The sequence below is a fragment of the Trichosurus vulpecula genome, chromosome 1, assembly GCF_011100635.1.
Source record: "Trichosurus vulpecula isolate mTriVul1 chromosome 1, mTriVul1.pri, whole genome shotgun sequence".
Taxonomy (NCBI): domain Eukaryota; kingdom Metazoa; phylum Chordata; class Mammalia; order Diprotodontia; family Phalangeridae; genus Trichosurus; species Trichosurus vulpecula.
The window spans coordinates 401357112-401381596 of NC_050573.1; the positions used below are offsets into that span (position 1 = coordinate 401357112).

The 24485-nt window shown below is 41.5% G+C and overlaps 1 protein-coding gene across 1 annotated transcript in view; it reads left to right on the top strand.

Annotated features, from left to right (window-relative positions):
- SLC1A3 (solute carrier family 1 member 3) overlaps window positions 1-24485 on the top strand; it is a 108882-nt gene that overhangs the window by 68495 nt on the left and 15902 nt on the right. Inside the window, exons 4-6 of the mRNA XM_036740874.1 lie at window positions 12685-12889; window positions 17398-17440; window positions 23194-23486. Coding sequence (XP_036596769.1) covers window positions 12685-12889; window positions 17398-17440; window positions 23194-23486 — 541 coding nt within the window. The remainder of the gene's footprint in view (window positions 1-12684; window positions 12890-17397; window positions 17441-23193; window positions 23487-24485) is intronic.

Sequence of the window (24485 nt, forward strand, 5' to 3'; positions counted from 1 at the left end):
TACAACTAACATGGAAATTTCCTTCCTTGATCAATAGCTTCTTCATAGTAATGAGGTGTTTTCCTTGGCAAGGAAGAAGCAAATGGGTCTTTTCAATATTATAACAAACTACCCATTCAGTAGATTTCATGTTCGTAGTCCAAGAGCTCTGAAACGTGCCCTCCATGAACTCTGTGATTTCCCTCTTTAGAGCTAAACCGATCTAATAAGTCTATAGTGCTGTCATATTGACAAAGCACCTTCCTCGTAGCCACCTTGTGAGGCAGGGGATCCTAGCATCATTACCCCCATTTATAGACAAGGAGACCGAGCCTCAGAGAAGTTAGATGATTTGCCCAGGGTCACTAAGCTAGGAAGTATGAGGACCCTAGTTCTTCTGAGTCCACAATCAGTGATTCCCTACCCCCCCCAATATACATATGTATGTGTATACAAACACACACACACTGTCCCAAAAGTCTTAGTGCAGTATTAAGCTTTACTAGCTTAATAGGTAATATCAATAAGTTATAAATGGGTATGTGTTGGTTATAAATATATAAGTGGGATATGTATTGTGCATAGAATATATTTAATACATGTTATTTATATATGTGTATAAACAAATAGATGCATATACATTTACATATACATATACAACCATGATCTATTGTCAGGCTATACTGCTCAGTATTTGTTCAGTCATTTTTCAGCTGTGTTCAACTCTCCATGTCCCCATTTGGGGTTTTCTTGGCAAAGATACTAGAATAGTTTGATATTTCTTTCTCGGGCTCATTTTACAGATGAGGAAACCCAAAGTAAAGAGGGTTAAGTGACTTGCCCAGGGTTACACTGCTAGTAAGTGTCTGAGACTGGATTTGAACTCAGCAAGATAAGTCTTTCTGACTCCAGGCCTGGCACTCTATTCACTGCACCGCCTAGCTGCCCCTGTAAATATTTAACAACCAGCTATCAAAAAAAGTGCTCTTGACACACTTTTAAATTAACTCTGCATTATTAGCATTTTCTCCATTGCTTTCTTAAGTCTAAATAATCAGCAAAACAGCCAATCAAGCCCTGATATCTAGCAGTTGTTGATTTCCAAGTTATAAATGCTACACTAGAAATTAAATAATAGGCTCTCAGGAAGACCTGAGTTAAAAACTGGCCTCAGATGCTTAATAGCAGTGTGACTTTGGTCAAGTCACTTAACCTCTGTTTGCCCCAGTTCTTTCAACCATAAAATGAGGATAATAATAGCAACCGCCTTCCAGCATTGTGCAAGGATAAAATCAGATAATATTTTAAAGTTCCTGGACGGATGGATGGGTGGATGAACAGATGGACAGATGGACGGACAGATGGATGGATGGATAGATGGATGGATGGATGGATGGATGGATGGATGGATGGATGGATGGATAATCATACAGTAGACCTTAGAAAAGCAGGTGGTATAGTGGATACTGTGCCAGACTTACGTGGAGAAAACTTTATCTTTACCAGCTATGTGATCATGGGCAAGGCAATTAGCTTCCCTGAGTGTCAGGTGGAAAAATCTACTAAAGTCAGCAATTCTCCAAGGGTATGCCACCCACACTAGAATTTCTTCTGCTAATGTGTGCTTGAATTATATGGAACTTACACTTGTCATGTGTGCATGTACCAGTTTCTTTCAGCAGTGTGTGATGACTCATCACAAAAGCCCCTTCTGTGCTGTGAGGGGGCAAAGTTTGAGAACCATTATAGTAAGATATAGCTCTTTGCGATAATGCATGATAGAAGACATTCCTTTGCCAAGGAAATCAACGATCCTGACATAGCCAACCAAACTTCAGTTAATAATGGGGGAATTTTTAAATTTTCTTTTGTTTTAACATCAGTTTCATTTCCCTCCCTCCTTCTCTATCCAAGGATCCATCCCTTGTAACAAATAACAAAAAAAGGTGGGGTGGGGGGAGTAGTTTAACAAAACCTGCTAACTAATCACAGATTATGACATTTTGTGCAGTATTCCACACCCATAGTCCCCAACTTCTGCAAAGAAGAGAAGTGGTTGCATTTTTTTTCATCTCTCCTCTGGAGCAGTCATTCCTTTTCTATAAAACAATGTGCTTATGATTGATGTGCTCACTACCATCCTATATCTCCTGAAAGAAAAAAGGACCAAAGTCCGAAAGGCATGTCTCTTGGGACCTGTTCTAGGCAGGTAGAACCATATTATTTTCATTCTCCTCCCCCACTCCCTAACAGAGGCACACTTTTTTTTTAAGAGTTGTTAGTTTCCGTGGTCCCGGGTTTCTAAATCTTGGCTTAGGGACAGTCATTCCTTTGTCCTCTGCTCTTACAATGAGGTAACCAAAGAGAAAGAGCCTTGGTCTGAGACTGTCGGCTGTTACTAATCACTGCTCCCCGGCTTGCTGTGAATCCCGACTTGCCTCTCCCTCCTGCTCTGCTTAGCACACATAAAGAAGATAAATTACTCCCGCTTCCCCTTCAGAAAGCATATTGTGCAGCACATTCCAATACTGTGAGTAAAGGATGGGCTAATGGGAAGAGTTAAATGGGGATGTGAATGGCTGCGCAGCAGGCCAGCTCCAATCTGGCAGATGTGAACTGAGGGGAAGCTTGGGTCTGAGGCCCTTCCGAAAGTTTCCTGTTACCTTGCTGCTAGAGAGAAAGTAAATCCCCATGGTAGGCATTGCCTTACCCTTACAGTGGCACTGCTGTGGTATCGGGGTATAACAAGAGTCTATTCAACAGCTACCATTTGTGTGTTGAAAGAAACCTCCCGACCACCCAAGGGACCTCTAAAACCCATTGCCTATGAGAGATGGTTTCCAGTTGAAAAGTGGAATAAAATGGCCTTGAAAACCAAGGCCTCTGATGCATGAAGGAGTAACTGCTGGACTGAGTCCTCAGTTTCACCTCCTTGACTATTACTCTACCGTGTGGAATATTCATTTGCAGAGGTGGAGAGGAGCCAGAGGAAAATAATTGATTGCTCAGTGCTACCAGACTTAGGGAGAAAAGCGATTTAGCTGACTTTGTCTGCCACTAATAACACAGCTCACGCCAGTAAATTTCCATTAACAATCTTTCAAAAGAGCATTCTGTTTTCCATTTTTTTTAACCCCTGTTACCTTTCTTCAAGACACAACACAATTCACTATGAAACAGTACAGGCAGAGCAAAAGGACGGGGTTGTTGACAGAATGTAAGAGTCAAAGTTTAAACATGATTTCACCGCACAAATCACACACCATCACAACTGCAGGTCTGAACAACCAGCACGCACGTTTGCCATTCTCATGCAATGCTGCCTCGCAAAGGTCCTTGGCATCCCAGGCTAATGAAAAGGCCAGAGTTGTGACATTATTAGCAGGCATAATGGAGAGGAAAAATGAGGCCAGGATGAAAAAAAGAGTGAGAAAGTACTTGAGCTTTGATTTAGTGTGTATAGGGCACAATTAGGCCAGGCTCAGCTCTTTGTGGGGTTGTTTGCAGCTCTTCATTGGGATTCACCACTTAAAATGGGCCTCCTTACTCAAACTTCTGTTTGTTGGGTTTTTTTCAAGATCTGATCTCTGAGGAACTACAGTTTCCTTAGATGTTCAAATGAGTTGGCCATAGGCCAGAGGTCAGCAACTTCTTCAGCTTGGGTGCCTTCAACAGGACTAAAAAAAGTATACCCCCACCTCTTTTAAGTTCCCTAGTACTGACTACAGAGGGACCCAATTCCCACCACTCTGCTCCACTCTATTTGTTGTCTTATGTCTGAAGACTCAACTTTTTGCACAACTGAGTTTTCGCATTTATAGACAGACAAAATAAAATCAACAACAACCACCAGTTACAGACAAGTCTTTAGGGGCTGGTGAGGGGAGTGTAGTGGAGAGGGCCCAAGACATTAAGTCAGAAGAAGGCTCAAGTTCACTTTGCTGTTGTCTGGCTGTGTGACCATGTACATGTCTAAGCATTCCTCTGGATCTTGGTTCCAAGATTCTATGATCGAAACACCGCAGCAAGGGGGAAGAATAAATAAAGGAAAGAGAAGATGAGGAGACAGAAAGACAGAGATGGGGAGGTGACAAACAGAGGAGGAAAGAGTGAAAAAGTAAGAGAGAAAGGAAAGAGAGAAGAGTGTGTGTGTGTGTGAGAGAGAGAGAGAGAGACAGAAACAGAGAGAGGAGGAGGAGGAGGAGGAGGAAGAGGAGGAGAGAGAGAGAGAGAGAGAGAGAGAGAGAGAGAGAGAGAGAGAGAGAGAGGAGAGAGAGGAGTGAGAGGAGGAAAGAGTGATAGACAGAAGAGGAAAGGTGAAAGAGAGTGACAGAGTGAGGGAGGAAGGAAAGAAAGAGAGAGAAAAGAGTGACAGAGAAAAAGGAGAAGTGTTTGATAGCAACTGGTAGTAATGATTTTGTTAACTGCCATTCAGTAGCATTTTTGCCGTAAATTTCCCACCTTAGCCACAGTTTCATAGCTATCATTTATTTTCCATTGCAGACTTTCTGGATGTAGATAGTTTTAGACATCTCCAGAACTTGGTCTCTAAAAGGGCCAGCACCAAATAATTTAACACTGAAAAAATTAATAAACTTTTAAATTGGAGATTTGAAATAATTTCATCAGTCTTTTTATACACACACACACACACACACACACACACACGCACACACACACACACACACGCACGCACTCACGCAATCCTTGTACTTGTCCTTCTCCTTTAAATATCCTGCTACCCTTTCTTTCCTGGTGAAATTGTTTTTATGTGTCTAAGCAGGAGACAGCTGGAGAATAGGGCGACTTTCTTTTCCCCAGTCATGTCCTTCCAGAAGAACTCCCTACATGCACACCAAGTCCTGACACTGTGGAAAGCCAGAAGCTTTGGACAGAGGATACGTGTCCTATATCCTATGCACTACATCCCATGCTGTGCACTCCACGTATCATATTCCACATCCTGAGCTCCTCAATTGCCACTGCCCATTCTGCACCCCTCCACCACACACACACACACACACACAGCCTTCTTCATATCCTGTATTCTGCTCCCATGGGCTACATCCCACACCAGGCATTCCACACTCTAAATCCTATACTCCATAATCATGAATATAAAGTAAGTCGTATTTCTGAATTTTTGTAAACCCTCAAACAAACCAAACATTTTCAATTCAGGCCAATACGGTATCTGGCAGGGTGCTTCCTCATGTTAAACTCTGTTAGTTTGCCCATCTTGCAATCCTAGGAGGGTGAGGAACAGGAGGCTTTCATTAGATTAGTGTTTAGGGCATGCATTGTGAGGGAAGAATGCTTCTAAAATAATACAAAAACTGAAAAGGAATGATATTCCTGACTCAGCAGTTGGCATCACCATTTTCCCATTTTCTGGCCTCAAAACAGCCATCCTGGAAGAGAAATGAAGTCAGTGGGAATAAATGGGAAGACAATTCTTAACAGAAAAAGCTTTTTCTTTTTGATGTCATGTTTTGAAATCTGTGGCCAGGGCTGTTGTGGGAGAGTGTGCAGAAACACGCTGATTTATAAGCCACAGATTTTCAAGAGTTCAAAAATGTGAGACCATAATCTGTGGGAAGCAGAGCCTAAAGAAAGTGTTCTTAGTGAGGGCATGTCCTTCGGGGCTTGGCTAGGACAAAGCTTCTGGTTTTCCACAGAGTCACACCAAAGTGAGTAACAATAAGTAAGGCCAAACGTAAGTTCAACGTTACGTACTTGTGGAATGTAATAAAACTGAATTGTGGTTCATGGTTAGGTTGTTATTAAATTCATTGCAAAAATATCATCTTTAAAGGAGCAAATGGAGATGATTATCTGAATGTTTCAAGCTTCTCCTTCCCCCAAATCTTATTCCTGCAAGAATTATCTAGATCTTTGAAACAAAAAAGTGTTTTGTAGAATTAGAGGCACAGTTACGTTTTCCGTTTCTTGAGGGCAGGGACATCTTCTTCCATTTCCACCACTAGCACCTCCCACCCTCCAGGACCTAGCGTGGTACTGAGCACCTAGATGAGCATGTAGAACAAAAATAGATGGCTGGTGATCTACTTCCAGATTGTTCTTTCTCTTTGGAGTTCCAGGATGTCACAGAAAGAAGGAACCCTACTAGGTTCTAGTTTCAGCTCTGCTACTGAGAGGTTAATACCCTCTCCTTCTGGTGCCATGGAGAGCTTATTCTGAGGAGGCCAGCATGAGTAAGAAGTCCATTAAAAGGGGAGGGAGGGCTGGGATCAGGAAGATCCATGATTGATAAGGACCCTCATAGCTGGGGGAAATCACTGTCACACGAAGGTCAGCATACATATGGACTTCTAAAACCGAAATGCTTTTGGCTCCTGAAGTCCCTCTCATCATAGGATCTGATTCTATTTTCAGGGCAGGGTGTTTTCAATGAACCAAGCCTGTGAAAGCCTATGCTGAATGAAGAGGAAAAGAAACTAGTGACTGCTAGTTAGAAGGAGTAATTCTTTTGCTACTCCCTCCAAATAATGTATTTTTCTTACATTTTACATGTTTTATTTACCATGCCCCTGTTATTAACTACATGTCCACCAATTTCCTCCTCTTCCGCCCAGCTCCCTTTCCCTCATTTTCTTGGTGCTCCCTTCCCAGAACTTCAGTCAAGTTCCTGCCTTGGTTTCTTTTGCTATGAAATGATCAAGGGCTTCACTCTTTGTCCTTGACATTTCAGAGGACTGCTTTTTAACATCTTTATTTTGTCTACAATGTGACCAATCCTACCTGTCAACCCCTATTTCCATGGAGGGTGGGCGATGGGGGAGGTAGGGATGGGAGTTTGGAGGAAGATGGCACTAACAGCCCTAATGGGAGAGCCAGAAGGAAGAGAGGAGAGTGGGGAGTCTCTTCCATTATCATCAGCTAGTGTTCTTCTTACCCCTCTCCAGTCTAATCTCCACTAGTCAGGAGGCCATTCCCCTTCAGACCTCATGGGAATAGATTGTAGATGCTTGGCTTGCCATTTCCCTGACAACCCTGGATGTGGTAGCCCTGCATGCTGTACATTTCCTAAGCTTCTCTGGAATAACGGAGTGGCTAGAGTTGAAGGGGTCCTGGGGGAGGGGGGCAGAGAGGACTGTGACAAAAAATAGGTAGAGAAGAGCTGAGAAGGGATTAAGGGGGCAGAGAGAGACAGAGAGGGAGAAACAAAGATAGAGACAGAGAAAGAGAGAGAGACAGAGATAGAGACAGACAGAAAGAGAGAAAGACAGAGAGAGAGAGACAGAGAGAGAGAGAGAGAAAGAGAGAGAGACAGAGAGAGAGGGAGAGAGGCAAAGAGAGACAGAGACAGAGAAAGAGAGGGACACAGAGACAGAGACAGACAGAAAGAGACAGAAAGAGAGAAAGACACAGAGAGAGACAGGCAGACAGAGGGAGAGGCGAGAGAGAGAGAGAGAGAGGCAAAAAGAGACAGAGAGGGAGAAAGAGAAAGAGAGATAGAGACAGAGAAAGAGAGAGAGACAGAGATAGATACAGACAGAAAGAGACAGAAAGAGAGAAACACAGAGAGAGAGAGAGAGAGAGAGAGAGAGAGAGAGAGAGAGGCAAAGAGAGACAGAGACAGAGAAAGAGAGGGACACAGAGACAGAGACAGACAGAAAGAGACAGAAAAAGAGAGAAAGACACAGAGAGAGACAGACAGCAAGACAGAGAGAGACAGACAGAGAGAGAGAAAAAGACACAGAGAGAAAGACACACAGAGAGAAAGAGATAGAGACAGAGACAGAGAAAGAGAGAGGAGCAACCAGCAGCAAAATCAATCGTGAGAACCAGCCACCCCATGGGAGAAAACTTGAGACTGGCTTAATAAAGAAACATACACATTCCCCTGGCCTCTGCCTTGGCTGGGACCCTAGCAGCTCTTACTAGTTCCTCCCTCCACTGCTGAGGCCTCTTAGCTAACTCTATTATTGCTGCTGGGAGCCCTGGGATAATAGAATTTAGAGATGGAAGGGGTCACTTTGGAAATGAGGAAAACTGAGACCAAGAGAGGTCAAGTGGTTTGCCTAATGTCACAAGAGCTGGGATCTGGCCACCAAAGCCAGGGTTCTTTCCCCAGTGCCACATAATCTGCATTCAAATAGCATCTTTTTGGATGAAAAAGCACTGATTCAGTGTATACCATGTGGCTGGACACTGCTAAAGTAATGGATACAATTTTTGAAGGGATTTAAATTCAATTTTATTTAAGTAGCATCATTTTTTAAAACGAAGAGCAAGACACACATAAAATGTCTATTATAGGATTTAAAGAAATTTCTTATCTGATTAAGATCATAGACTTAGAGCTAGAAAAGACCTTGAAGTAAATTAGTCCAACTCCTTCATTTTGCAAACAAGGGGCCTTTGAGATTATACAATCTACCCCCACTAGTTTTAGAGATGAGGAAACTGAAGCCCAGAGAGGTGGGCCTTAGTGGCTTGCCTAAGTTAACATCAGGGAGTAAGTAGAAAAACTTGAGTTCATACTCAAAGAAATAGGAACGGGGGTCATTATTCTTACAGAGAAGGAATATGAGATACTAGCTACCCAGCTCTTCCTCTATCCTCATGTGACATTTACTTAAGACACTGTTAGTTCCTGAAAGCCTGATCCCCTAGAGCCCATATTCCTGGTAGTTCCACCCTATGACCCTTTACTCAGTAGTCTGGCACCATGGGAATTTGCCTAGCCTGCTAACTGAACACACATTGTTCGGTCATTTCAGTTGTGTCTGACTCTTTGTGACCCCATCTGGGGTTTTCTTGGCAAAGATACTGGTGTGGTTTGCCATTTCCTTCTCCAGCTCATTTGACAGATGAGGAAACTGAGGCAAACAGGGTTAAGTGACTTGGTCAGGGTCACACAGCTAAGTAAGTCTCTGAGGTTGGATTTAAATTTAGATGAGTCTTTCTGACTCCAGCCCCAGCACTCTATCCACTGCACCACTTTGCCCAAATCTCAGATTTGAAAGGTACTGTTAGATCTTGGATTTAAAGCTGGAATGGGATCTCAGAGGCAATCTCACCTGACCTCTTCCATTTTATAGGTAAAGGGACTAAGGTGAGTTAAGCTCAGGGGAGTTAAGTGACTTGCCCAAGATCTCACAGCTAGTAAGGAGCAGAGTCAAGATTCAAACTCAAATCCTTTGACCTGAATTCATTATTTCCCTAAAGCATGGCTTCTAGAGATTCATTCATCCTTCAGCTATTTCATACCCAAAGAGTAGATAGAGAAAAGAATGCCCCCCCACACACCCCCAACAGTATACTCTCAAGTTGGTCTTCATTTTTTAAAAACCATCCACCTCCCCAAAAAATACCATCCTCAGATAACTCAGTTTGGATAGACTTTTTGTTCTCTTTCCTGGGACATCTTCCCCTTTCTCTTCTAATCTGAGCTTTCTAATTTCACCCTTTGTGGAACATCTTATTTTCAATGCAACCACCTTAAACACACAGCTATCTCTTTGAGTAGCTATACATCAGGAATGGGAGCGGGGAGGGTGAGAGAGCACTGGAGGAAGGGCAGAGCCATGGAGGAAGAACTAATGTGAGACCGGAACAAGAGCACAAAATAGGAGGCGAAAGAAAAAAAAAAGAAAAAGAAAATCCTGCTGCTTGGTACCACTTATGAGAGACATCCGGCCTATTGTGTTGCTGATGCCGCTGTGCCGGACCAGCAGCGAAAGAACTAAAGAATTCCTGTCCCAAGTGGTGTACAATTCAGGCACCAAAGGAAATAAACAGCCACCAAAACTCTTCGCTGCAAGGGCAGAAAAGCAGAGATAGTTCAAGATGTGATTCAGGCCAACAAATGAAAAGGGAAGGGGTAGGAGGTCCAAGCTACAGACTTGGGATTTGGGTTGAACACAGACTGACCCATTTTTGATTGCATGGTGAACTGCTATAAATGGGCACTGACCTAATGAATGGGTGCGTGTGGTGGGGTAATTAAATTTTCTCCTGGGTTTCAGGAAAGAGTGGGCAAGGATAAAGGGGGCCCAGTTCAGGACTTGAGGCTAATATTTTCTTTCTCCTTTAAATAGTAACTGACTGGTTAGCTCAGTGAGTTGATGTATGCCTGCTGATGAAGCCAAGGTCATGGCTTTAGTTCTCATGAAGGCTGTTAGTTTCTCTGAATTCCATCTTGTGAAGGGGTGCTATTAGTCATAAAAGAAGGATAAATCGATGTGTATCATTTTACCCCTCTGGGCCTCAGTTTCCTCATCTGTCCAGTGAGAGGGGTTGAATGAGACCAGAGGTTCTCAATGTGGTCGGCAGACCCTTGTCCATGATGTCAAAACTATTTCCATAATCATAACAAGATGTTATTTATAAAACCACACAAACAAAAGCTCTTTATGGTCCTTGATAATTTCTAAGAGTATTTTTAAGGCTCTGAGACCAAAAGGTTTGAGAATCACTGGATTAGATGATCTTTAAAGCTCCTTTCTGCTCTAGAATTCTATGATTCTCTATAAATCCATCATCCCTACTGAAATCCCTAATGATATTAGAGTTACATGTAAGGGTTACAGATGGAGAAAATGCTTGATTTTATTTGTACGAATGTTAGTAGGAGTTTATTCTGGGTCAGAATGATCAATAGGGACGCTCCTGAGAGTCCCCAAAGGAAGGTGATCATAATATAATAATGAAGGAATTAGAAACAATGCCACAGGAGATTAGCATGAAGGTAGAGGAAAAATAGCGACAGATATCAGGAAGGACACCAGAAAGCCAGTCCCTTAGGTTCAACAATTTTTGGTCATTGATTTTGTTTCATTGTGAAAGTTATGGGAAGCAAGTGAGGGGGAGAGAGATTTATAGACAACTCAACACCTTTATTCTAAACCTCTTTTTTTTCAGTGCTTAGCCCAAGCGTTTTTCATACTTAAACATTAAATTGTAAAAAGGACTTCAGAAGTCATGTTATAATGCCTACCTAAAACACAAATGCCATCTACAACGACCCTAAGAAGGGTTCATTTAGCCTCTGCTTAAAGACTTACCAGGGGCAAGGAACTCATTACATCCAGAGATGAGCCATTCTGCTTTGGGACAGCTTGAATTTTTAGGAGAATTTTCCCTGTGTCAAGCAGAATTTTGCCTCTTTGTAACTTCTACCCATTGCATCTAGTACTATAATCTCTGGATCTAAGCAAAACAAATGAATCTTTCAAATAATAACAGCTCTTCAAAATGACTGGAAACAATGATTACCTTCTTTTCATCTGGCTAAGTATCCCTACTTCCTTCAATCAATCTTATGATGTAGTTTCTGTACCCCTCAGCTTCATCCTCTAGGGGCTTTCAGGAGCCACTACACTCAGAAGTGTCCATATTTTGACACAACACAAGATCTTGATAACATTCACAAAAAATAAAATCAAGAATTTTCCTCATCTCTAAAACAAGGAGGTTGGGCTATCTTAGCTCTAACATGCTGATTCTAGGAAACAAAAGGAAATGTTGAACATAGAAGTAGTTCTAGTATTTTTGTGGGACTCTCTCAGATTCATAGGGAAGGAAGAATGGATGATGTTCTCAGTTCTTTGGAAATATTAGGAGCTGTTTTATATGTGCCCATTATATACAGAACATAGCATGGTCCCTCCCTCTAGGAAATAACCATCAAAGATGTCTTGACATCTTAATTTCATGTAGATCCTGTATGCAGATACTCAGTCCTTAGTTCTTATGATTATTTCAAACTTTCTGTTGGTTTTGTTTCCATTATCTTTTAGTTAAAGTGCATCCTGTATTCTAGGGCAGTTTGAAGAAACTTGGAGTCCTTGCCCACCCTTCCTCATGCAAATGGCCTCCTGCCTGAAGGAGGGTAAAGTTAAGAGTTACAGAATGTTAGGATGTAGGACTTTAGAGATCATCTCATTGAAACCCCATATGAGAAAACTGAGGTCCAAAGAGGAAGTATGATCTTGCTCTAGTTAATTAGTTGGGTAGGAGGCAATGGGGCTTTCCATTGTGTACCGTGAACCAGAAGGTGGAGTGAGAGGAGACTCAGTGGATAGAACAGATTGTCTAGATTAGCAGCAACAGCATACCAGGGGTAGTCAAGATTGGCATAGGGAATTAAACTTGAAACCTGGCTATCTATCTATTTGAATTGCAGTTAGATCAGCAGGTGATTGGAATAAAAGCTCAAAACATGCAGAAAATATTTGTAAATACAGTGATACCCATTTGGAAGGAAGTTAATGGTACTCAATCTGCTTAAAGCAGCTCAATATTGGGCTAAAGAGAAGCCTAGGCCATTCTGCCAAGAATTTAAGACTTTCACATACACACCCTCCCTTCATCAAACAGTAGTAAACTGTGAAAGAATTTTGTTATACTTTCCCCGTCCCAGTCCAGCATTACTAAAGATTGGATTTTTATTTGGTCTAATTTCAGAGATGTGGAATCTACTTAACAGGCAGGAAAAAATGGCTGGTATGTTCTCTGAGCCAACTGCTGCCAACCTACTCTTTGAGCCTAATATAACTGGGTCATTTTGTCCATGTTTTAATTAGATGGGAGACCAAACTCTGGTAGTATGTATGAGCTGAGCCCCAATATTGGGGACCAGGGAGAACATGGGGTGGTGGGAGCTACTGTCTTCCCATAGAAGCATTCAGTTGATCGAATCTTTAAAATAAATCTCCTTGTGTTTGCCTTTACCAGGGATGGCTGCCCTAGATAGTAAGGCCTCAGGGAAGATGGGATTCAGAGCAGTGGTCTATTATATGACCACAACAATCATTGCTGTGGTGATTGGCATAATCATTGTCATCATCATTCATCCTGGGAAAGGCTCAAAGGAGAACATGCACAGAGAAGGCAAAGTTGTGCAAGTGACGGCTGCAGACGCCTTCCTTGACTTGATCAGGTATGTCCTTGCAATGAAGCCCATGTGTATGTGGTGATTCACTACAGAGTCACACAAGACCTCTCTTATTTCCCCATATCAAAACCTTGATGAGGACTGGACTTGTGTGAAAGGTTATATGATGTCACTTTTCACATGAAACATTTTTGACATGCCATTCTTTCTTTTTCTGTCTTCTCTCTCTCCCCTCTTAAACCACTCCTCCCTCAATGAGATAAAGATCCATTGGACAAGTTGAGTTAAAGAGGAGCCCTGACTTCAAAGTCCATAATTGGGTCATCTCATTCCAAATTCTAATTTTGCTACTTATTGTGACATTGGGCAAGTGGCTCAATCTCTTGGGACTAGATCAAGAGTTCTTAACCTTGGGTTTTTGAGCATGATTTTTAAAATAAATATATTTTATTTCAAAATAATTAGTTTCCTTTGTAATCCTATGCACTTAAAAACATTATTCTGAGAAGGGGGGTCCACAGGCTTCACCAGACTCCCAAAGGGGTCCATGAAACAAAAAGAGGTTAAATATTCTAGATGATCTCTAAGACCCCTTTAAGCTCTAAAGCTATGAACCTTCTTATATTTTTGAGGTATCTTCTTTCCCATATTCACCTATGAAGCCCCTTTTGGGATATTCAGGAGTTTCATCTTCCCCATACTCACAGGTTCCTTAAGAACTCCAACTCCAGGTACATATTTATACAGTGAAACTTCATAAGTTTGCTACTAATTATGAATCTCTGATGATGGCATCTGGGCAAGGCTAAAGTTGACCTTTGTTTCATTTCTGAAGGAAGGGCTTACCTAAGAAAATTGGTAATATAATGTGAATGGGATCCAAAGTACATGAGGAATGCCTAGAAGATAAGAGTTTTTAACGACTTCACTAGCATCCTGGTACACATGATCTGCTGATTGTATATGACTCTCATCAGTCAATAAAGGCAGGGTATGGCATTTCTGGCTGCTAACCATTGGTGCGGCTAAGCTCTTGACTCACCAGTGTCCCCTACTGGTATCTTTCTGTCACCATCTCTCCTATTAAAACAGATGCCCAGCTTTGCCTTTAAGAGAGGATATAACCTTTTCCCAATTCCTTTGAACTTGCTCCCTGAAAACAGCATGCAAGTCTTCTTTACTTTTTCTATGGAACACAATAGGGAAGCCTAGAAGTTAAAAAATAACAGGACAAGAAAGAGAATACAGCCATATAAGAGTCTCAATAATCTTGGTCCTATACAAAGGTACAAGAATCTAAGTCTTGTTCTCTCTTTATTCTTGTTCTCTTATTGGATTGAAGAGATGTCATGATACAATGGAAAGTGACCTGGATTTGGAGCCAGAAAACCTGAATTTAAATCCCAGCTCTCCCACTTGTTAGCTGGGTGACTTTTTGGGCAAGTCATTCAACATCTCTGGACCTCACCTTCGTCATTTGTTAAAGAAGGAGGCTGTCTAACCTCTAATGTCCTTTCTATGTCTAGAGCTATCATCCTATAAACCAGTGTTTATCAAACTCAAGTAGAAATGGGGGCCATTTAACCTACACAAGGATCCCTCTGGTCCAATATTAATTTAGAAAATCGTATATTAACATTATGTTAAGTATTTCCCAATTACATTTTAGGGCCAAATGTGACCCATGGCCATATATCTGACACTTCTACTAAAACCATTTCTTTAAGATTTTGTCTTCAGAAGCACAGTCCTATTGGGGCTGGAAGCTAGATCAGTCACTCGGATTTTTAACTAACTGGATCATAGGATCATAAGTACAAAATTTGAAGGAACCATGGAAGCTATCTTGTCCAGCATCCTCATTTTACAGATGTTAATAGAACCCAGAGAAGTTAATAGACTTGCCCACAATCACACAGAGAGTAAGTGGGTGAGTCTGGATTTGAGCCCAAATCTTTTAACTCTTAATCCAATGCTGTTTCTATTATAACATGATAGATCTGGGTAGTCAAAGTTGTTGTGTTTCTCAGCCTTTCTATGCTGAGAAACATAACATATACTCTTCAGTCTAGTTCCAGTATGAGAATCGCAGGCCTGCGGATGGCACCTCCTCCCTGTGCAAGTAGCCTCTTTCACCCACAGCCTCCTCTGCTATGAACTGGTTGGGGTCCTATTCTTAGCCACCTGGCTCCATCAAACAAGAAGACTATCTCACCCCCTTACTTAGCCTACAAAAATTTCTCTTCCTGCTCTTCTGGTCTCTGGGAATAAATTCTCACAGCTGCTTCACTGGTCTCAGTAGCCTCAGGTCCTAGACCTTGCTTCTTGTCATGACCCAGCTTCTGTTTACTGAAGCAAATTATCTAGTCAGATGTAACAACTTGATCTTCCATTTAGCTGAAGTGTGGCCCAGCCATTTATTGTCTTTTCCCAGAATCTGGGATCCCTTCCTTGAGCCCATGTGGTCTGTGGCATCATAATCTCTGCCCAGAGCTTTGATTATCTAGCCTGTTCTCAGCAAAGTCTCAAAGACAACTCCAGTCTTTCCTGTTCAGGTTCCTGAGCCCAGTGGTGAACTTCCCATAAAGTTCCTTTTTCTGGATTTCTCCGATCCATAGTTCATTGGCAGTGCTGATGTGATGGGCATCCACTGGGACCAATCGTCAATGGGTGCCTTACTCTGAATCTGCCCAATTTCATGTGACTAAGTGGCTAAATTATAGATGATTTTGGACCATAGTCCAGAGAATCCCAGATATTCTAGGAGAGTCTTGATTTCAAAGATTCAGATTAGTCCCCGTAAACTAAATGACTGATTAAAGCCTTTGTCCGACCTACTATGTGTCCTGATTTTGAGTTCAGGAAATATGGTAACTATAGTCATAACCTAACTCTTCCTCCCAACAAGTTTACAACCATAACAACAAAACATCTTGACCTGAATAATAATGTTTATAGATTTTCTAACAGTTCTCTAGAATTCTCTTCTAATTAGAGGATCATAGATTTAGTAAGCATCTCAGAAGTCTAGTGCAAACCTCTCCTTTTACAAATAAAGAAGCTGAGACCAAGAGGGGTTAAATGTGCTGTCCAAGATCACACAGGTAATAAATTGTGACCAGAATTTGAGTCAAGGACCTCTGGCATCAAACCTAACACTCCACTGAACCAAATACAGGTTTGTATTTTTTAGAAGACTACACATAATAATGTCACATCATCATATCCCCCTTATGAGTAAGGAGAGGATCATTGCACCATTCTGGGCCAATGCCAAATGCAACCTTGGAGAAAATTATAAAGCATGTTGTGTTTGTCTGTGGAAAACCAAACAGGTTGACCTGCCAGCTCTCTCTGTGCTCATGTACCTAATTCCAGAACTAATAATAGAACTTTACCCCAAGGCTAAGACTTTGAATTTTTCCTTTCTCCTTTACCTCCAGTGAGGTTCATAGTAAGCCATTTCGTTAGAAACTTTAAGCCTGGAGTCTCCTAGATTTCAGTATTGCTGTTAGTGTTCATGGAAACACTAGCACAGATTGTAATGTTGAGAGCAGTAGTAGCCATTGAAAAGGGTCAGAGATCTGAGCCCAGTGCTCATGCTGGTGCAGTGGATTGGGTGACATAGCCAAAAGGTTCATTTCAGACTACTGTTCATAACCTTTAAAAGTACCCTATGGCATACTATGAGCTCTCCAAATCCTCTATATAGGCCTCTGTCCTCTCACAGATTTCTTACATTACAGATGTCAGAGCCAGAAAGGGCCTTCAAAATCATTTTGTACAAGAGGTAAATCAAGGCCCTGAGAGGTAAAGGGATTTGTCTAAGGTCATACTTCCTTCTCCTGAGTCCTCCTTCCTTCATGGAGAAGACAAACATGGTATGATACCAAAGTGATCACAACACATTAACACCTCAGTGAACCAGACTACTCTTGAAGATGGGAAGGGGTTTGAAGTCCAACAGAGATGGCATCTATTCTATATAATTTCTCACAAAAGTTGTTTCCATTCTCTTTTCTGGGCATTCAAGGCCCTCTGCCATCTCATGGCATCTTACCTTCTCAGCCTCACCTCATATTATTTCTCTATATGTACACCACACTCTAGTCAAATTCTAGGCCTCCATTTCCCATCTGCAAACTGACAGTGTTGGTCCCTTCAGCTCTAAGTCTATGATTCTGTTGCCTCAAATATCTCTTTATTTTATAACTTTTGAATGCACTCACCATATCATACTAATATTATGTATTATAGCTGTCTGTGTTGGTGTCTTATCCCTTTACTAGACTATAAGCTTCTTGCACTGTCTTAACTAAACTGCATCCCCCCTTTCACACCCAGCACAGTGCTTTGCACACAAAAGGCATTTAAAACTTTGTTGCCCCATGGATGACATCTCCCCACGGCTCCCTGCCCTTACCCCCAGCCCCAGCCCACTGCCTGGCATAAATCAAATCAACTTTCGCATTTGAAAAGGTGAAGAGGTGGTAAAGGGACATAATTGAATTTTTCAGGATATTGTCCCAATGATTTCCTTTCTCTCTTCACAGGAACATGTTCCCTCCCAATCTGGTGGAAGCCTGCTTTAAACAGGTAAAAACCTAATGGCTATTTATTTTACCTTAAAAATCCCTTTCAGGTACTTTGCTGGTATCAGCATCATGGCCAAGTAAGCACCATGGCCAAGAAGCCATACCAAGTAGCATGGGAACCAGATGCTTTTGTTCATTTCAACCTCCAACTATAGCAGATGGTAGAGAGTCACCCAGAAAGAGAGAAGCTGAGCCAGAGAGAGCCCACCTGCTATCCTTGTATGGGTACAATAAGGGCAGCCAGGAGCCCTAAAAAATCCAGCAAGTGATTTTGGCTATCGTTGCTATTTAGACCTGTCTTTTCATTTATTTAGAGAACTCTAGGTGAGGAAGCTCCCTCTCTCAATGTAGATCTTCAGTTGTTCCACAACTTAGCATTTTTGTGAGTTGTCTGGGAACCAGAAAAGCTAACTGACTTGCCCAGGGTCAAAAGCCAGTATGTGTCAAAGGCAGGATTTGAACTCAGGTCTTCCTGAATCAGAGGCCAGTTCTCCATCCACAGTACCCTGTTTCCACCAATATAACATATATTTTTAAAAAAAAAATAGTAAGATGCTCTTGTGGAAAAGGAAATGGCGAACCACTCCAGTGTCTTTGTCAAGAAAACACCAAACATAAGGTGTTGGACATGACTAAAAAACGACCCAACAGCAACAAGAACAAGATGCTCTTGGGGGCTTCCTAGGCTTCTGTGTTTGCTTACAAGCAATAGAGAATTTAAAGGAAATTCTGAGCCCTAGAGGCTCCAAGGCTATCATGCTACCAGGCCAGGAAATATTCAGAGCAGCAGGAACACCTCGTGGCTGCAGCAGAGAGGAAGCAAATGTCTAGCTTCTCTGAAATAAGTGAGCAAACTTCCTGTTAAGGCAGATGAGAGACACTTTCACCCCTACAAGAAAACAAAGGAACTAAAATAGGTAACTCTTGATTCTCTGTATCAGCAGATGGGATCTATGCTCTGTCTTGACTAGTGACTCTCTCTTGACTTTAGAATAAAATACAGATGACTCTATTTGGGATTCAAATCCTTCTACAATCTACTTCTTTCTCATCTTTCCAGGCTCGTCTTACATCCCTCTGCTTCATGCACCATACATTCCAACTGAATTAGTCTACATGTTATTCCCTACAATCACTATTCCATCTCCCATCGCCACAATTTTGCACAGGCTGTCTCTCATGGCTGGAATGTACTCCCACTTACCTCTGCTTCTTAGAATCTCTAGTTTCCTCCTCCTCTGCAGAAATTACTTTGCATTTAATTTACCTTATACATGTTTTGTATTTAGTTATCTGTGTTCATGTTGTTCCCCACAATAGAATATAAATTCTGAGGACAGGGACTATTTTTTTCCTTGTATTTCCATTGCATAGCACAGTGTTTAATGCTTGAGTTCTCAATAAATACTTATTGAATGAAGGAATGCCCACCCCCATGGAGCTTACAATTTGGTAAGGGATATATATCAGATATACAAAAAGATAGAAATAATACAAGGAAGCATGAACGGGAAACTGCAGCAGGCATCTTGCCCCTTAGAGTGTTGGGAACAAAGCAGCTGGATCCAATTTAGAATGCTAGCAAAGGAAAAAAATATATATGTATATATGTATATGTATATATTTTTAATTTAATGCAGAGATTGGGGAAGGTGTGGGCCATTTCTGGTTTTCAGAACTCATAGAATCTTAGAGTTGGAAGGAACCTCACCTCATCATTTACTTTGTAGTAACAACAAGCCAGTTTGCTTTTGTTTTCATGTCATTCATTTAATCTAAGTATTAGGTTTTGTTGTCAGACAAAGACACAGAGCCATAACTAGGGTAGAGCAAACAAAGTGTCCCATGTAGCTAACCTGAAGGTGAATGTTTCCCTACAGTAGTTTTTTTGGATTCCCAACTCTTAGCCCTGTTTAATCAACTTTGCCCCAGGCACCAGAATTCCTGGTTATAGTCCTGCTGATGCATACCTCAACTTTCATCAGAAGAGGAGAGGCTTTTTTATGACAATGTGCATGGTCCATAGCAAGAATGCTGAATCAGGAAGCCAGGGTTTCTGTGTATGCTATTTATTGATATATTTTTAAAAACTGATGCCCCATATCATTTTTCTGTATGCTTGGCTGTAATCTCTGTGACCCTGACTTTGACTTTCTATTTTCCAACATAGCCGGCAGGCAGCTGGATGACTGTGAGCTGCCAAGAGAGCAGATGTTTTCAAAAGTCAAGTATATTACTAGGGTTTCACTGTTAGATGAGGTCTGGTTCCCACTGATATGCAGCAACTTGATATAGAACTTCAAACTTATGGGATTGATAACACAGGGGATTTCCTCCTGACTTTTAGTTGTAGAATCTTTAGATGTGACAATTGTTAATGCCTGAGCCCTACACTGCCAGCTCAGGCCAGCCCCTTGGGGCACTTCAGTGTTCTCCAATATATGGGATTTTGATCTGATGGAATTAAGAAATCATAGAAAAGCTCAAAATCACATAACTTCAAATATCTAGGTAATACATGGAGAATTCATTTCCTGCTTTATGATGTTCATATATTGGATTGGTATATATCAGGGGATAGCTGAACAATACTTGCAACCCATCCATTTAGGAATTAGAATTCAAAACAATGTTTTTATTCAAATGAATAGTACATCCTTTTCAGGTGTTTCCATTATTAGTTTGGGCTACTTAACCCCCAAACCAGGAAAATGTAGGCAAGAATGTAATTCCCTTTTATTTCCCCTGAGTTCAGAGACAGTCAACTTGATTCTTCCCATTTGTTAGATTAAGCCAAGCTTTTGGAAACTGTATAAATTCTTACAAACACCAGGAGGTCCCTGCGGCCCATGAGTGTGAATGCCATTCCAAAGTGCCGTGCTTTTGTACCTCCATGGTTTTGTTCTCCTGTCTAGTTACAAACAGACCTCAACTAACAAGGCCACGGAGAGTGGGGATTCCATTCCTCTACTTTCCTTACAGAAATATGCTTTTAATGACAAGCCTTCTTTTTTAACCTTGACCCTCAGGGTTAGGCTGGAACCCTCTTAAGAGCTTTGAAACCATGGGCCAATAGCAGTACACCCTGCTGAGTCAGAATTAGCAGATATCTTTCCTTCAGGGATTACATTCATCTCTGTAGAAGAGGCTTACATGAACTTTGGATCTGGCTCCATGAACAGGATGTTATTTGGGGGGAATTTATTTATTTAAGTAGAAGGACAGTTTTAACTTCAGTTTCTATTATTTTAACATGAGCTATGGAATTGTTCCACAAAGCCAGGAGTATCTAGATCTTCCGGCGGAGGTGACGGGTTGATTTCGAGCCATCGAAATGTCCTACAGTTAGGAGGCATACTAATATTCTTAGGACACCCAGTAATAGGTTTCACATTTCAGAATTTTTAAAAATATGTGTCATTCCCTGGATAGTATGAATGTGCCGATCAAGGTTGGACTGGCTCAGCTGACAGGCTGACAACTGTCCACTGACTTGTGCCACTGAGACAGCAACTACACAAAGGCTCTTCAGCCTTGTCCTTGCCTCAGGGCCAGTCTCCATGTGCATGACTATAGTGCATGACTAACTTTATTTTAATTGATGTGCTCTGATTTTATATCATCTTCACTTCTAAATTTATCCCTCCCCCTACCCTATCCAAAGAACCATTCCTTGTAGCAATTTTTTTTCAAAGGGGAGGGGGAAAAAAGCAATTCAGTATAACTACCCAACAAATAAACTGACAGTTTATGCAGTATTCCATACCTATAGTCCCCTCCCCATTTGGTGCATTTTCCCTCTTATCTTCAAGACCACCTTTGATTGTTCTATTTACAGAACTTTTCATTTGGGTTTTGTTACTGTTCTTTCTGTTTGCATTGTTGTAGTCACATGTACATGCAAATTCTAATCAATAAACAGTATTAAGACCCTACTATGTGCCAGGTATTGCGCTAAGCACATGGAGAAAAAAATAAGAAAAAGAAAGACAGTTCCTGCCCTCAAGGAACTTACAATCTAATATGGGGAGACAACACACAAAAGAAAGTTGGAAAGTGAGGGTGGGGTGATCAGAGAAGGGCCATCTTGTTGCAGTGAGTTGAACCCAAGTAGAACCACAAAGTCCAAGTCCTGTTCTCTATGAAGGAAAGCTTTAGGTGAAGTTTAGTGTTCCATCCTCCAGCCCTCCAAATAGAGGGGAGAGGAGGCTGAAGAAGGTGAGGAGGTGTTGAATATCCCAGTTAGTAGTGTGGTGATCAGACCAGAAGTGATGGGCTTATCTTGGGATTGGCATCTTGTCCTGCTTATTTCACATTTCATCAGCTCATATCAGTCTTCACAGGCTTTTCTGGGCATGGATTTTTTATATAACAGGAGGACTGGCTGGGAAAGAGGCTCCCCAAGCATCTCTGTGGATTGGCACCAGGGCAGAAGAGATTGCATACACTTAAAGGATTGTGTCCTCATTGGCCAGTCCTCCCTGGCCCCATTACATTTCTGTTCATCATTTCTTATGTTTGATGATAGAGATCATTCTCTACATACAAATCATACTTTAGTTAGATTTTGTTTGGGGATGGGGTTTTGTTTAGAAGTCTCAAAACACCTGGAAAGCTCTACTCAGTTACCTAATTGGGGTGTGCTAGAACCAGCTCAAATAGGCTCACAAGCCAACTGGTAAATTTTTAGTGCACTTATATTTCAGAAATCAATAAACCCCACAAATCGGGACTTGATTTATTATTTTGCTGATTATCTAGATTTAAGAAAGTAATGGAGAAATTGTTAATTTCTCAGATTGAACTTAAAAGTGTGTTATGTGTGCATTTTTGAGGGGAGAACCAGTTGTTAAACATTTACCAGTACGTTGTTGCCTTTTGTATTGTTGCCTACTTGAATGAGGCAAAGCCACCATGATGGTAATTCTGACTCTAAGAGATTAATGAATACTTTAAAAAGATGTTAGAAGACCTTGCAAATTCAAAATATTAGGAATAATCTAGCGTATGCTCTCTCAGAAAGCGAGGCACATTCCCATGGTTCCAGGCTTCTGGATAGAGAGAGGGTCATAGGGTAGAACTGCCAGGACTAAGCATTCTAGGAACTAACTTTGTCTCAAGTAAATGTCACATGAGGGTTGAGGAAGATCTCTATAGTTGTTATTTCACATTCCTACCCTGGTAGGATCATCCGTACTCATGGATCACTTTGAAAAAAATAGATGTGATATCATTTTGGCAACGCCAAAGAAACAACTTAGCAAAGTGGAATCAGTAGTGAATTAATAGTCACCAGTGCCTGAGTTCTTGTCTCAGCTCCACCAGCTAGCTTGCTGTTGTGGCCTCAAGCAAGTAATTTTATATCTCTGATCCTCAGTTTCCTCATCTGTGAAATGGAAGACTAGAAGATTTCTAAATTCCCTCCCCAGTTCTAACATTCTGTAATTCAGTAGCACTCTCCAGAGTCACAAGCAAGAAGGCCTCATTTGAAGAGAAAGTGGACAGCAGGGTACAGTAGAAGGAGCAATGACTCTGTAGTCCAAGGACCTGGGTCAAAATTGTAACTTGGACTCTATACAAGTGACCTTGGGTGAGTCACTTAATCTGTATAAACTGCAGTTTTCTCATCTGTGAAATGAAGGGGTAGAACCAGATGACCTCTTACAACTCTAAATCTAAGAATGGTACTTCTATGTGGGAAACCTACTTCCTTGTTTATTTCTTTTTTTGTTTTGCTTTCTTTTGTCGTTTTAGTTTAAGACCAATTATGAGAAGAAAAGTTTTAAGGTGCCTATGTCGCCCAATGAAACAATTTTAGCGTCTGTGATAAACAATGTTTCAGAGGCCATGGAAACTCTCACCCGTATAAAAGAGGAGATGGTCCCAGTCCCAGGGGCTGTGAACGGTGTGAACGCACTGGGGCTGGTTGTCTTCTCCATCTGCTTTGGATTGGTCATTGGGAATATGAAGGAGCAAGGGCAAGCTCTGAGAGATTTCTTTGATTCCCTTAATGAGGCTATTATGAGGCTGGTAGCTGTGATCATGTGGTAGGTACCTCCATTTACTCTTCTATTTTCCATGGTATGTATTTGGATTTTATTTGGGGGATTTTGTTTGTTTGCTTTTATTATTATAACCTGTGGCTCAACAACCCCAAATCTGAGGTGCAGTCTGTGAGACTTCTTCCCCAATTTCTGTCTTTAGCTTATTTGGTCCCCTCTCCCCCAATTCAGAATTCCCCTGGGAAATCTCAGCCTATAGCTCATGTCTAGGTCTCCACAGGTATGGGTAGAAAGGCTCTCCATATCCAGGCAAACTCTTGAGGTTAAGGATGCTTAACAGGGATGCAGCCTAATAGCTCTATCATTCCACAGCAAGTGGAAATCACAGAGAAGACTCTGCCCTCAAATAGCCACAAAATAATCTGCAAAGAGTAGGTGCGATCCTCCTGCCACTCTGATGAGCCCCATCATCATCTCAGTGATCCGTAAAGTTCTCTAGTCTTAGAAATCATCACGAAGTTGGTCTTATAAAGGAAACAAACTTGGGGTTGCTAAAATGACAACCCCCAATTTTCTGGTGAGTTTCATTCTTAAGAGCCTGCTATGCACCAGCTAAGTCTTTTACAAATAGAATCTCATTTGACCTTCACAACAACCCTGAGACGTAAACACTATTATTATTCCTAGTTCACAGTTAAGGAAACAGAGGCAGACATTGGCTAAGAGACTTGCCCAGGGGTCACACAGCTACTAAGTGTCTGAAGCTGGATTTGACTTTCGGTCTTCTTGACTCCAGGCCTGGTGTTCTATTCACTGAGCCACCCAGCAGCCTGAAATATAAATATTATGGTACTACCCTAAGGGCTTACTTTCCTTTCCCAAAGGAAATAAATTTGGAGTTGTTAGAAAGGCAACCCTCGTTCCCACCAGGGCTATACCATTTGAAAACTATGTGGTAGTAATGGAGAGTAAAATCTAGATTTTTTTTTTTTTGCTCCCTACTCCTCCAGCTCTAGGTGTCTCTAAACAATCCTCCGAAGGTCT